Source organism: Lolium rigidum, chromosome 3 (assembly GCF_022539505.1).
Source record: "Lolium rigidum isolate FL_2022 chromosome 3, APGP_CSIRO_Lrig_0.1, whole genome shotgun sequence".
Lineage (NCBI taxonomy): Eukaryota > Viridiplantae > Streptophyta > Magnoliopsida > Poales > Poaceae > Lolium > Lolium rigidum.
Genome location: NC_061510.1, coordinates 76,752,102 through 76,765,138, shown reverse-complemented (window position 1 = coordinate 76,765,138; position 13,037 = coordinate 76,752,102). Strand labels below are relative to the sequence as shown.

Genomic DNA, 13,037 nt, shown 5'->3' with positions numbered 1-13,037 from the left:
TTTGACTTGTGTATGAGGTACGAGGATGGAGGAAGCATCGCACGAGAAGAAGAGAAGCAGCTGGACATGGTGCTGGACGAGAAGATACCCCATGGACACGCGAGGGAGGAGAGGGAGGCATGCGTGAAGGCGGGAGAAGAAGAAGTCTAGGCTGGCGCCACGCTCGGCGACATCGGCCGCCACGCCGGCCAACCCGGCGCCACCGGCTCACACGCCGGGTGACCCGGCGCCTGTCGGCTCCTGCACTAGTGCACACCGAGCACCATCCCAGGGAGTATGGCACCTCCGCCTGGTTCCAGCCTAGTGCCAGGCCCGGTCCCTGCCGGCCCGTCCGACCCCTGGCCCGGTTGACCGGCCCCTACGCCGGCCGTGTTCGAGTCAGTCTCGATCAGATCCCAATCTGGGTCGGTTTGTAGTCGTACTTTTCGACTTATGGTCAGTCTGAACCCCTATATAAGTGCCCAGGACGCCCCCAAAACAACCTTAGACCATGTTTAAGATAAACCCTAGTTCATAGTTGATTGCCTTGCAACTCTATTGAATCTATACACCAATTCGCATCGATCTGGTGTTTGGTACTGAAAGTTTGTGTGATCTTCTGTTCCATTGTGGATTAGAAGATTGCAATTTACCGCTTCGTGGTCGGCGGCTACGTGCGCAAGTGTGTGGACTTGCGAATATCTTGCAGGGTTGAGAGCTGTTGCATTGGCGACATGAATTAATCAAGAGACTTCGTCGGCGTCATACAAGTTATCTCCACCTCCTCATCGTGTTATCTCCGCTGTGTTCATCGTGTGTTCATCACACCATTGTGCTTACTGAGAAGATCGGGCCACCCCTTATCAGTATGTTTTGGATGCTTTGTAGTGCTTTGATACATGTACTTAGAACATGCCACATTTGACGAGGGTTAACCCCGGCAATGCCTATAAGTATGGACTTAACCTGCAATACCCATAAGTATGGACTTGGGTTTTTAGGAAAGAGAAAGAGTTGGTGGTATCGCGGACTTGTCACACAAACTAGGTAACCGGCGAAAAGTTGATTGGAGGCTAAAGTCTTCGAGATTGTATTTGAATTAGGATTTGCAACGATGCGTGGTATTAAAAGTATTTTGGATCCCCTCCCCGGTGGCTCCTCCTAGTCCTTATGTAGTGGGCTAGGTCTCGGAGTTCAATCCCAGGTCGATTACAATGATATATATCGGTTTATCAGATAGGGCTAGTACTTGCCTCTTTCCATCTACTTTGTAGCCTTGGACTCTTGTTGGGCCTCATGGGCCTTACGCACTCCTTCCTGGATCCGCACCAGGGTTGATGATATCGAGTACCCAATATGATATACTCATGTCAACATTGGAAGAAAACGAGGTAGATATTGTAATGGTGTGTCGAGGCAACACACCAACACCTCTAGCACCACCACATATTTCTAGTTTGAGCCCAACAACCACCCGCACGTAACCCTTGCACTGCTAAAAAAAAAACTACCACCTATGTAGCTCAAGCCAAGAAATAATCACTCACAACTCAACATCGTTACGTAGAAACACCATGAACAACAATGGCTAGCACAAAGCAAGGCATGTGATTTATGTTAAACTAAGTTTCTGACCTTTTTTTTTGTTTTATTTGATGTTTTCCATATTTTTAGTGTTGATAAGCTAAACAAATGAAGAAGTGGCATTGTATCACAAACCTATGGTTTTCCGTTCTAAAGGCGTGCTTTAAATATTGCCTCGTGGACTAACCTAGGACCATGTGAATTGTGGTGCTTCATACGTTCACCTCTCAAAAGTGGTACTGCTATATTTCTTAATTCCTAAGAGAACACATAGCAACACAGGAAAAGAGATTTGAGAGACCATGTACCCACCAACGACATTATGGTGTGGCACGTAAAAAAAGCACGTGTCGATCAAAGCTCCTTACACATATGCATGATAGTGATGTTCTTTGAAATGATGCATCATAATTTAAGCAACTCGCTTTCCAAGAGGTATCAATGTGACCGCTAGTATGTGACCGGAACTATACTTCGGGTACTTATAGAAGAAATCGCTGTGGATGAGGATAGAAGAGAAGAAAATAAAATATAAGAGAAGATAAAGAGTGATATAATGCATCACCAAATACATACTGTTTTGGCGTGAAAGTACAACTTATGTGAATTATGTTAAGCGATCAAATCCAGAGCACTATCACATTGTTTTTTTTTGCACGACCTAGGGTTTTGCGCAATGTTTGTAGATTCGTATTGCATTCACTCATGTACAATATATGTGGGAGAGTTCCTTCATACTATTTTAAAGCTATATGGCACATTTTTTTCTTGAATAAAAACAACTCAATATAGATTAGTGTCTAAAATATAGATTCTTTGTGTTCCTTGTGCTAGCCAACATTGATAGCATGTGTCTAATGGAGTGTTCATAGAAGAAGTATCTAACACTCACAAATTAAGAATATTTTAACAATATATACAAAACATATGTACCTTGGTGCATCTCTATCTTAAATACATAGTCGGTTATATCTCGATCTTTATTGGAGCATCGTATGCACAATGAGGTTCTCCTGCAAGATGCGGATTTTATGACCATATATGTTTATGCACATCTCGTAGTAAGTTTCTGAACTTGTATACTTCAAAAGATTATATCATAAGGTACATGGTATCATTGTGTATCGTACAAAAGAAACAAAAGGGAAGAATATATACTCTCTCCATTATAAGTATTTTTTAAGTACACATGTGATTACCCCCCCTCCCCCCCCACCCCCGCCGTGATTTTGTACATTATCTTTATCATGCAAATATTTCTTAATATCATGAAGCATAAGTTACCCGAGAATTTTTGAGTCCACAGATTCAAAATTTTCACGAAGGCATGCAGTAACTCTGTATTTGGTTATTTGTTTTTGTTTTCAGAAAATTGTATGTTTATGTGACCGTAGCATTTGACATTTTGACTCTAGCATGGCAGGCCCGACGAGCCCAGCTTTAGATCCCTGGGCTTGTTTGGATCGAATGGTCTGCGTCACCAAAACAACCCGTTTCTGTCTTCCTCCTCACCCGCCGGCCCGGCCCTCCCTTCGTGAACCCACTTTCCCACAGGCAAAGGCAGAAAGCTCGATCTAATCCCAGTGTCTAAATCTCGCCAAAGCCATCCCTCCTCTGACCTCTCCTCCCGCTCAAACCCTAATCCGCCAATGGCCTCCGACATCGACTCTCTCGCTTCCCGCCTCGCCCCCGATTCCGACCCCGACAACCTCCCCCTCGCGGCGCGCCGTAGCCGCCTTCTCCGGCCGCGGGTAGAGCCCTCGCCTCCCACGCCCGACAGGTTCGCGCACGCCTTCTTGAGCTCTCTGTTCTTCTGCGGTTCCGCGCTGTCGAGATTTTCCGCGTCGTGATCTCTGTCTGCTTTGCAGGTGCGAGGCTAGCCAGGCCCCGGAGGGTGCTCGTGGAGCGGCCCAGCAGGTGGTTCTAAATTCTTATACATTTCCCGCGTGATTATTAGACGTCGCGAAGTTGCAGATTCCCTTGGGTCACGGGGTGGCTTAGACCCACATTTCACTTGGCCTGAAAGAAATTTTTGTTACTCTGAAGTTTGGCAAATGGTCAATCGAGGTCACCATGGGTTTTCCCCAATTTTGGCAGTCCTACATAGTCTGTCGGTTTAATTTCATCCATACTGTTAGCCATAAAGATTACTCTCATGTCACAATCTAAGCCTGCTAGGACATCCACACCTTCACTAATACAAATTCTGAGAGGGAGTATTTATTTTCGAAGTAGGGAGGGAGGAAAATATAGGTCCGGAGTCCTGACGCCATCTATGATGTAACCTGATACTGTACCCAGACTGTCTTGCCCTGCTTATCGTGCAAACCATTTCAACGCAACTGCTTTGACTATTTCTGCATGAACCTTCTTTTATCATCTGGTAGTTAAGGGAACCTTGTTCTGTGTGCGTGCTTACTGAAATCGGTACCATACTATATTGCTTATCACCAAGTTGAGCCGTTCAGTGATCTGCTCTTGTAACCTTCAAATGTGGCCAAGATCTTCCCTATGAAGAAATGGTATCGAAGCTGCTTAGCGACAAATTAAATTGCTTATTTACTTTAGGATCGTGCTTGTCGTATTGCAGAGCTGGCCAGGGTTACCGAGAGGCGTACAATTTAATCCTAGCGACAGTGATCTTCTATGGCATCTGGCTGCTGAAATTGGGAAGGGCCACGCTCACCGTCATCCATTCATCAGCGAGTTTATTAAATCTGGCGATGAAGATGGCGGGTTTGGCTGCACCCATCCTCAAGATATGCCAGGTATTTTACTCTTTATGGATTGTAACTACTCTCTCCCTCTCTCTTGTTTGATTGTATATGTCATTACTAACTAGCAATTGTACATCTGGTTGCAATTGCACAGGTGCAAAGCAGGATGGGCATGCATCATATTTCTTTCACAAAAAAGTAAACCTATGCAACGATAAGAATGGCAAATTCATCAGCTGGCGAAAAGCTGGAGCCTCTATATCAATAGTCTTGGATGGGACTCTGCAAGGTTGCAAGGAAGTATTTGTCTTGTACGCCTTCAAGAACAGTGATAACATCCCTCAGAGAACTGACTGGGAATTACATCAATATCATATGAAAAACACAATAGAGGACGAGGGCGAACTAGTGGTATCAAAGATATTCTACAATTCGCAAAGTAATCATTGTGAACGGGCTGCGAAAGCTCCTGTTCAATCTGCACAGGTACTGTTTGTTCTTACTTCCGCTGCTATAGCACAGTTAGAATTTCTCATGAAAGGGGCCATTATGTCATACCAATATAATCTGTACCATTTTCATCGCTTACAATTAGTTCTATAGATTTTTCTTTCATACAGTATTTTGGTTAGGCAGTACCATTATGCACCGGAAACTGACAAGTATTGAAAAGAAGATTGAGTTGCTATTTATGACTGTGCTTAACAGGCAATTAATAGTGGGTTTCGGTATTTAACTGTTCATATCCTATGTGTGGTTATTTCTCAAAGCTACCAGGAATTATATACTGTATATGTTATCATGACAGTTCTCCAGACAGGTTGCTGTTATGCTAGTCAATCTATATGTTACTTTTGATATTATTCTCCTGCTTTTTTTGCCTTTATTATCATGTAAAGTCCTTGCAAATATACTTTCGCCTAGAAGGAGATAAACAAGCAAATGCTCTGTCATATCTTCTCATTCTTTTTCTTAGAAAGCAAAAATCTCACATCTTGTCCTTTTTTGGAGAAAGCTCACAAGCTATATCTTAAGCTCAATCAGATATTTATGTTACATTTGTTTAGTGAAAGCTTATTATCTTTAATTTTCTTGTAATGTGCCACTTTGCGGCCATATTGCAGAATTCTTCTATACGCAATGAATTATGCTTAATGTTTTGACCCATTGGCCATTGTCTGGTTCTTTTGAAACATTTTCTTGTTTTTCCATGTTCAGTTATTTATTGTACTCCCTCCGTCCCAAAAAGGATGTCTCAGATTTATCTAAATTTGGATGAATCTAACACTATTTAGTGTCTATGGACATACGAAAATAGACAAATCTAAGACATCCTTTTCAGGACGGAGTACTTGAAATTGAAAGATCAAAATTTTGAAGTAATTTTTCTCGAGCAGACTGCAGTACTTAGATAAGTAATGTGATTTGATATTTGGACTTTGGAGCCTCTTGTAACATTATCTGCTCTTTCTTCTATGTTTTATTTTGGCATCGGTTTGATTCTTGTTGCATTAGTTCTTACTGTCTACAGTTCTGCATTTATTTGTCTTGTCTGGTGCTTTGTGTCTTTACTTTTGTGTGTAGTTATTGTTTTTTATTGTGCGTGAATTCTCTGTAGTTGATCTTACTGAGGTAACAGCAACACTTATTGTTTATTTGTCATTTCTTGCTAACTTCTAGAAACCATCAAGACTTTCTAAAGCTTAAAATGCTTGGTTTTGTAGCATGTCATTTATAAATGGATGATTATTTCTGGGGAATATGTGCAGGATGATTCTGTTACTGATAATGATTCCAAAGAAGAAACAGAGGATGCACGATTGGAAAGTCATTCTGTTAGTATGGCTAGTGACAGTAATTTTGGTAAAGGTTTTGGTCTTCATTTGCAGTTTTTTATTTTAAACGCACTTTTGGTCAACATATTGTGACAGTGAATTTCTTTCAGGCCATGGGAGCAACCAGGAACAGATGCTGGTTGAGAAGTATCCTGATCAGGCACGCCACGATGTTTTGGGTACCGCAGATATGGATCATGAAAACCAAACTAAAAATCAGGATGAAACTGAGCTTGATCACATGTCGCTGCAAGAGCGCTACATGATCCTTCTAGCAAAGAAGCATTCTTGCTCTGCTAGGTTATCTGCTGAAACATGTCCAGTGGCTGATTTGGATAACTCATCCATGCAAATGAATGTTGAAACAAGTGGGCCAGTTCCCAAAAGTGAGAGTGAGGAAATGTATGGATCTTTTTTTAGCTAGCTATGATTTTGTCAATGTTACATCGATTAAAGGTCTGTTTTGTAACATTGCTTGCAGAAATCATGAAGGAACAGCCTGCAGGGAAGATATATGTAGCATGTTGCAGGTTCAGATATGTTTCTCCCAATCATCTTGCCCATGATTGTCGTTTTGGTTCTGCATTAACTGTCCATGTAATGTTAGCAACATTTGTGATATGCTAGAGGTTTCATAGGAACATCTCATGATTTTTGTCTTGCTCAAATACTCTGCACCTTACTTTGATACAAGCACCACATAGGAAATCATTTCTCATATGTTAGCAACATTTGTGATTTGCTAGAGGTTTCATAGGAACATCTCATGATTTTTGTCTTGCTCAAATACTCTGCACCTTACTTTGATACAAGCACCACATATGAAATCATTTCTCATATGTTAGTAAGCCAAGCAGCAACAGCTTCTAAGATATTAATATTATTTGTGTTGAGTAATTACATTAGTATGATAATACTGCAATTATTTATATGACTATCTACATTTAGTTCATATATGCATTTAAAACTAAGTCAAACAGTTATTTAAATAGCAATCATTTTCATACTCGCTGATGTATTCCATGATATTTCTTGGTATTTGCTTATAATGACCTGTGGTAATCAATAGGATTAAGCTTGATTGTACCTATATTAATATCTTAGATTATTTATATTCTATGCAGAAAGTTTCTTCTGCGCCGTCTATTACAGATAGTATGGATGCTGACAATAATGTGAGGTTGATTGGTGAGATTCCTCTGGACACCCAAATATCTTCAGTAGAATGTTTTGTCGATGGCAAGAAAGTTCCTTATGACCCAGTTGAGGATGCTGAAGGTTCAGTAAATGACAAGACATTAAATTCTACTGCTGAGCTGCTATCAAGTCAAACACTGGCTTGTGGGGATAAAAATAGTTACCTTGCAGTGAGAAATTGTGGGACCTATTTGGTTGATGTAAAAATGGAGCCTGCATTGGAAGGGTATGCGATTTGCCCTTCTGAATCTCCTTTTGTGAATTCCCACCACTCAAACAATGATGACCTGAAGGACTCTGACTCTGCCCCAGAATGTATGTCAAAAGATAGTGTAACTGATTCTGCACATGCTGAAGGTTCACTACCATCTGTAGTTGTAAAAAGTGAACTAACTGGGTATGAGTTGCCTGGCTTATGTGAGAAAAGCTTTATCAATAGTATGGAGCCTATTGAGAAAAATACTCATACCAGAACTCCAAACTGCAATGGGGGCCTTCCATCCTGTTCTCGTCAAAGGAAAAAGAGGAAAATTGCAACGTACGCAGTATGAGTACTTGTTATTTAATGTTCACACATTATTTCATATCTATGCTTATAAAATATTACATGTGCAGGGATTCAAGTGAAAAGGTGCTTGAAGAAGATGCTTACAAAAATGATGAAGGTGTTGCTTACCCTTCTAGGCGAAGGAGGAAGAAGAAAACCGCGACGTATGTTGCATGGTCTACTTGTTTGCACGTTTATGCTATCTCTGAAATTATGCTTACATAAATAATGTGTGCAGGGATTCGATTGAAACAGCTCTTGAAGAAGATGCTCCAGGTCTTCTACAGGTACCTATTCTCTGTGTGCATGAATATATTTGAATACAATAATGTTGGCTTTGTGATTCTTTGTGTTTTCCTTTCCTGTCTGTAGATGCTTCTGGACAAAGGAATAGTGGTAAATGAGATTAAACTTTATGATGTTGGAGAAGAAGATGAAATGCTTCCAGACTGCACAGAGAGTGACTTTCAAGATCTCGAGAATGTCATTGCAAAAGTAAGTTGCTGTACAGCATTACTTAGTACTATAACACAAATTGATGCTAAAATGTCAGTTTACATTACATTGTTGAAAGTTGATAGCCCTGTCACTTGATGCTTATGGTACGTAATGTAGCAAAAGAATAGAGCATTTTGGATATAGTTCAAATAGTAAATATTCTTTTTGAGGCGGTCTATGTGCTGCTGCTTAATCCATTAGATATGAAATACCATTAAATTTTGCATGCTAGCAATATCTCGTGATTTGTTAAAATAAGATATTTTTCCTCTAAAATCCATTAACTATTTTTTCCCCTTAGCTCTAGAGTTCTGAAACATGTCAACTGTATCTTGATATATGATCTAATTCATGAAAACTAGTTGTTGACAATGCTACTCGTCAATGTTCAGTTGTTTCCACAGAGAGCATCCTTGTTGAAGTCTGCAGCCAGACATGCAAAGGGGGGAGGAAAGGCTATTTACTGCTTAGCTTGCTTAATTTCTCTCATTGAGCAGGTATTTAAACCATATCTGGATAGTCTCTGCATTTTCTACTTGATAGGCTTGTTTAGCTTGACACATTTTTATCTCTTGTAGTCGCGCTATCTTCAATTCCGTGACTGTCCTGTGGAATGGGGATGGTGCAGGGATTTGCAATCCTTCATTTTTGTATTTAGAAGCCACAATAGGTAACTTCTCTTACCCTGTATGCTAGTCAACATGGTGATGGACATGGATGCTTATGCAACCCCTTTGAAACTTTGTTACAGGCTAGTTCTTGAGCGCCCTGAATATGGTTATGCAACTTATTTCTTTGAAATTGCGCAATCAGCGCCAATAGAATGGCAGATCCGAAGGCTGGTTACTGCTATGAAGCTTAGTAACTGTGGCAGGACAGCTCTTATTGAAGACAGGCCACTATTGGTGAGATTCTTGTTCAGTGTTTCTTCTACTGTCTTCTGAAGCAAGATTGGTGATTGACAGCAGGGCTGATGATGTTTATGATGCTTGCTCTGCTTCCATTGGTCTAGCCTAAACATTTCAATTTTCAGGTTGGTGAAGATTTATCAGAAGGGGAGGCGCGTGTTTTGGAAGAATATGGCTGGATACCAAGCACTGGGCTTGGCACAATGCTAAACTATCGCGATCGGGTCAATCATGACAGGTGGAATGAGAAATATAGCACAGATTGGAGGATGAAGATTGGAAAGCTTTTGATGAGAGGCTATTCTGAGGGACAATGTATTATAACTCACGTCCCGATAAATACAATGCCAGAAGATTATTCTGAAGAAATCAAGTTGGAGGATCATTGTTGAGATCTCCGTCTTATACATGGGCTTGGTAGAGCCTTCTTCATAGTCAGCCTTCCTCTAGGTAGTGTTGTAAAGTTGTAGTGTTCATCATGGATCTATGTCGAGAAGGCTCATAGAAAACCTGTTGTGGGCCGTGCCTGTATGTACAACTCATTCGTTTGACATGTGCCCTATGAATCAGTATAGGGTGAGGCTAGCATTTGCTATGTGAATAAGCTTATTAGATCATAGGAAATGGAGCAGACTGCTAGCTAGTCTCACTGAACTGAAATGGCGTACTGTAGCGTACGAGTTCTGAAATAAATGAAGAGTATTCTAGCAAATATAACATGAAATGCTTTGTCCCATGGAGCGAGTACAATCCATGACCATCGTTATTTGTATCTACAGTTATATTTTCATTTATTGATGTCTGCAAAGTTAGCATATTAATTTCCCTAAAAAAAGTTAGCATATTAGTTCATTCTGATGGTGCCCAAGAGGAAAAATGCATGACTTGGGATTGGCATGCCTTGCTGAAAACATAGACAGTATTTCGTACTACAAAACAAGATAAGTGGTTGCTTATGCCAAACTTAAAGAAACTTGAAGCAAAAGACGAATGATCTTGTTTTATGAGGCCTAGCCACATGTTAGAATTCCTTGCATAATTTGTATGGATCAAGCAATCCCATTCAAATTTGATACTGTATGTGCAAACTCTTGTTCGAATGTTCCAGATCCCTGGAGGTTCTCTCGAGATTAATGGTGTGCGCAATGCAAACTTGTTACAGAAGTTCTTCAGATTGTTGCTTGGGTAGCTAGCAGAAGTGGTAGGCATCATGGGGAATTACTCCTTTTTTTTTCTTTCTTGCAGGCGCTCCGTAAGCATTTTCGTGTTGTAGAGAGCGAGGTCGAAATCAATATTAGGACAGCATCAAATATCTCCTGTTTTTACCAACTTAGAACATGGCAAGAAAAAAGAACTGTTCGAAATACCTTGGAACAATTTAAGTCGGTTCACCTGCAGCCACAAAGAATCCTGGATAAAAGTTATAAGTCGGTTCCCTTGATCAGCAGGCCGGGCACGCCATATAAGCGAGAACCCAATCCAACCTCCCTCCATCGTCTCGATCTCCTCCAATCCCCATCTCATCAATCTCGTAACCCTAAACCCCCACCGCCTCCCGCCCCGCCCCGCGCCGTAGCCAGCCATGGTTTCCGCGGCCGTGCTCCTCGGCCCTCCCATCTCCGTCGACACCAAGATGGCGGACCCCAAGTCCAAGGCCAAGCCCAAGCGCCAGCAGTCCCGCAACTCGTCGTCGTCGGACTCCTCCGACGATTCCAGCGATTCCAGCGACTCCGACTCCGAGCCCAGCTACGGAGCGCGCTCGCGGACGGAGAAGAAGAAGGCGCCGCGGGCCGCGCGGCCGCTCTCCCACACCTCCTCGGGCGACTCCTGCGTCGACTTCTTCTTCCAGGTCGTCCCCGGCGCCACGGCGGCCGCCGACGTGGCCTCGCTCCTCAGCGTCGCCTGGGGCCACGACGCGCGCACGGCGCTCAGGCTCGTCTGCCACCTCCGCGGCGTCCGCGGCCTCGGCAAGTCCGACAGGGAGGGCTTCTACGCCGCCGCGCTCTGGATGCACGCCAACCACCCCCGCACCCTCGCCGCCAACCTCGCCATCTTCGGCAAGTTCGGCTGCCTCAAGGACTTCCCCGAGATCATCTACCGCATCCTCCACGGCCCCCGCGACGAGCACAAGGACGACGTCGACGACGACCACAGTGTTCCACGCAACGGCTCCAAGCGCCGCCGCGGCGTCGACGGGGCCGAGGCCGCCAGGGCGAAGCGCCAGAAGGAGGTGGAGCACGCGCGGGTCACCGTCGCCCGCTACGCCTCGGACGAGAGCTTCCGCTTCCTCTACGACCGCGTCGCCGACCTCTTCGCCGAGCTGCTCAAGTCCGACCTCGACCACCTGCGCTCCGGCGACACCGCCAAGATCGGGCTCGCCGCCAAGTGGTGCCCGTCGCTCCGCTCCTCGTACGACCGCTCGACGCTGCTCTGCGAGGCCGTCGCCCGCCGCATCTTCCCGCGCGAGTCCAGCCCGGACTACCTCGGCCTCTCCGACCAGCACTACGCGTACCGCGTCCGCAGCCGCCTCCGCCGCGAGGTGCACGTGCCGCTGCGCAAGGTCCTCGAGCTCCCGGAGGTGTACATGACCAAGGGCAAGTGGGACGAGCTCCCCTACGCGCGCGTCGCCTCCCTGGCGATGCGGCAGTACAAGGATGCCTTCCAGAAGCACGACAAGTCGGGCGTCGATGGGTTCTTCGACGAGGTGCGCTCCGGGCTCGCCAAGATCCCGGCGGACGCGGTGCTGCCGCACGACATCGTGGCCGCCGCACTCAAGGGCGAGCACGACGAGTCCGCCGAGCTCCAGTGGCGCCACATGGTCTCCACCCTGGCGTCCGAGGGCCGCCTCACCAACTGCATCGCCATGTGCGCCCTCTCCAGCTCGGTCGACAAGCCGCCGGCATCCGCGGCCATCGCGCTGGGGCTCCTCATTTCGGAGCTCAGCCAGGAGCCGTGGAAGGGGAGGGTCATCACGTTCGACGCCACCCACCAGCTGCACAAGGTGCACGGCGCTTCGCTGGTGGAGAAGCTCCGGCCGCTGGCCGCCGTGAGGGCCCAGAAGGGCGCCAACCTGCAGGCAGTCTTCAACAAGATACTCAACGTGGCGGTGGCGGGCAAGCTGGACAAGGAGATGATGGTGAAGCGGGTGTTCGTCCTGAGCGACATGGAGTTCGACGGCTGGGTCGGCGGCGAGGCCTGGGTGTCGGAGCACGAGGCCATCAGGAAGAAGTTCATGGCCGAAGGCTACGCCGTGCCTGAGGTGGTTTTCTGGAACGTCGGCACGTCCAAGGCGTCGATGCCGGTCGTGGCGGCGCAAACCGGTGTGGCGCTGGTGAGTGGCTACTCGAAGAACCTGGTGCGGCTGTTCCTGGAGGCTGACGGCGTGCTCACTCCGTCGGCTATCATGGCAGATGCCATCTCCGGCGCCGAGTACAACGACCTCGAGGTGCTCGACTGAGATTAAGATATTGTAGATCGATCACCCTGCCATGATCATCGATTTGCTTTGCTTCTTTGTCCCATTAGTTTTCTCGCTAGGTAAAATCTCTTTCTGAAACTGTGAATCGAGCATTCGAGCGCCTGTGATGTGAACTCTGATGGAGCGCCTGCATTCTGGACCCTGAATGTGATACTCCGAATGAACTGCAGTACTGCAAGTGCTTCATGGATCAATGGATCATGAATGTGTCTTGATTGCTTCTGTTTGCTTATGGGTTTTTGATGGATCGATGATAGCTCAAACTGTTTGCATAATTGCATTGTTCATTACATG

At 45.0% G+C, this 13,037-nt stretch overlaps 1 protein-coding gene across 2 annotated transcripts; it reads left to right on the top strand.

Moving 5' to 3' along the window:
• The first annotated feature begins 3,143 nt into the window (after nucleotides 1-3,143).
• Nucleotides 3,144-10,012, top strand: LOC124701830. Of its 2 annotated transcripts, none has more exons than XM_047233922.1 (15): nucleotides 3,144-3,343; nucleotides 3,432-3,480; nucleotides 4,154-4,331; nucleotides 4,435-4,766; nucleotides 6,050-6,143; nucleotides 6,226-6,515; nucleotides 6,586-6,645; nucleotides 7,240-7,850; nucleotides 7,928-8,023; nucleotides 8,098-8,146; nucleotides 8,232-8,354; nucleotides 8,750-8,854; nucleotides 8,936-9,027; nucleotides 9,109-9,262; nucleotides 9,391-10,012. In XM_047233922.1, the coding sequence occupies exons 1-15, from the start codon at nucleotides 3,213-3,215 to the stop codon at nucleotides 9,655-9,657; spliced, it is 2,631 nt and encodes an 876-aa protein (XP_047089878.1). In that variant the 5' UTR covers nucleotides 3,144-3,212; the 3' UTR covers nucleotides 9,658-10,012. The 2 variants fall into 2 exon arrangements, with proteins under 2 accessions (XP_047089878.1, XP_047089879.1); XM_047233923.1 differs by having other exon boundaries at nucleotides 3,145-3,343; nucleotides 6,226-6,517; nucleotides 6,597-6,645.
• The last annotated feature ends 3,025 nt before the right edge of the window (nucleotides 10,013-13,037 follow it).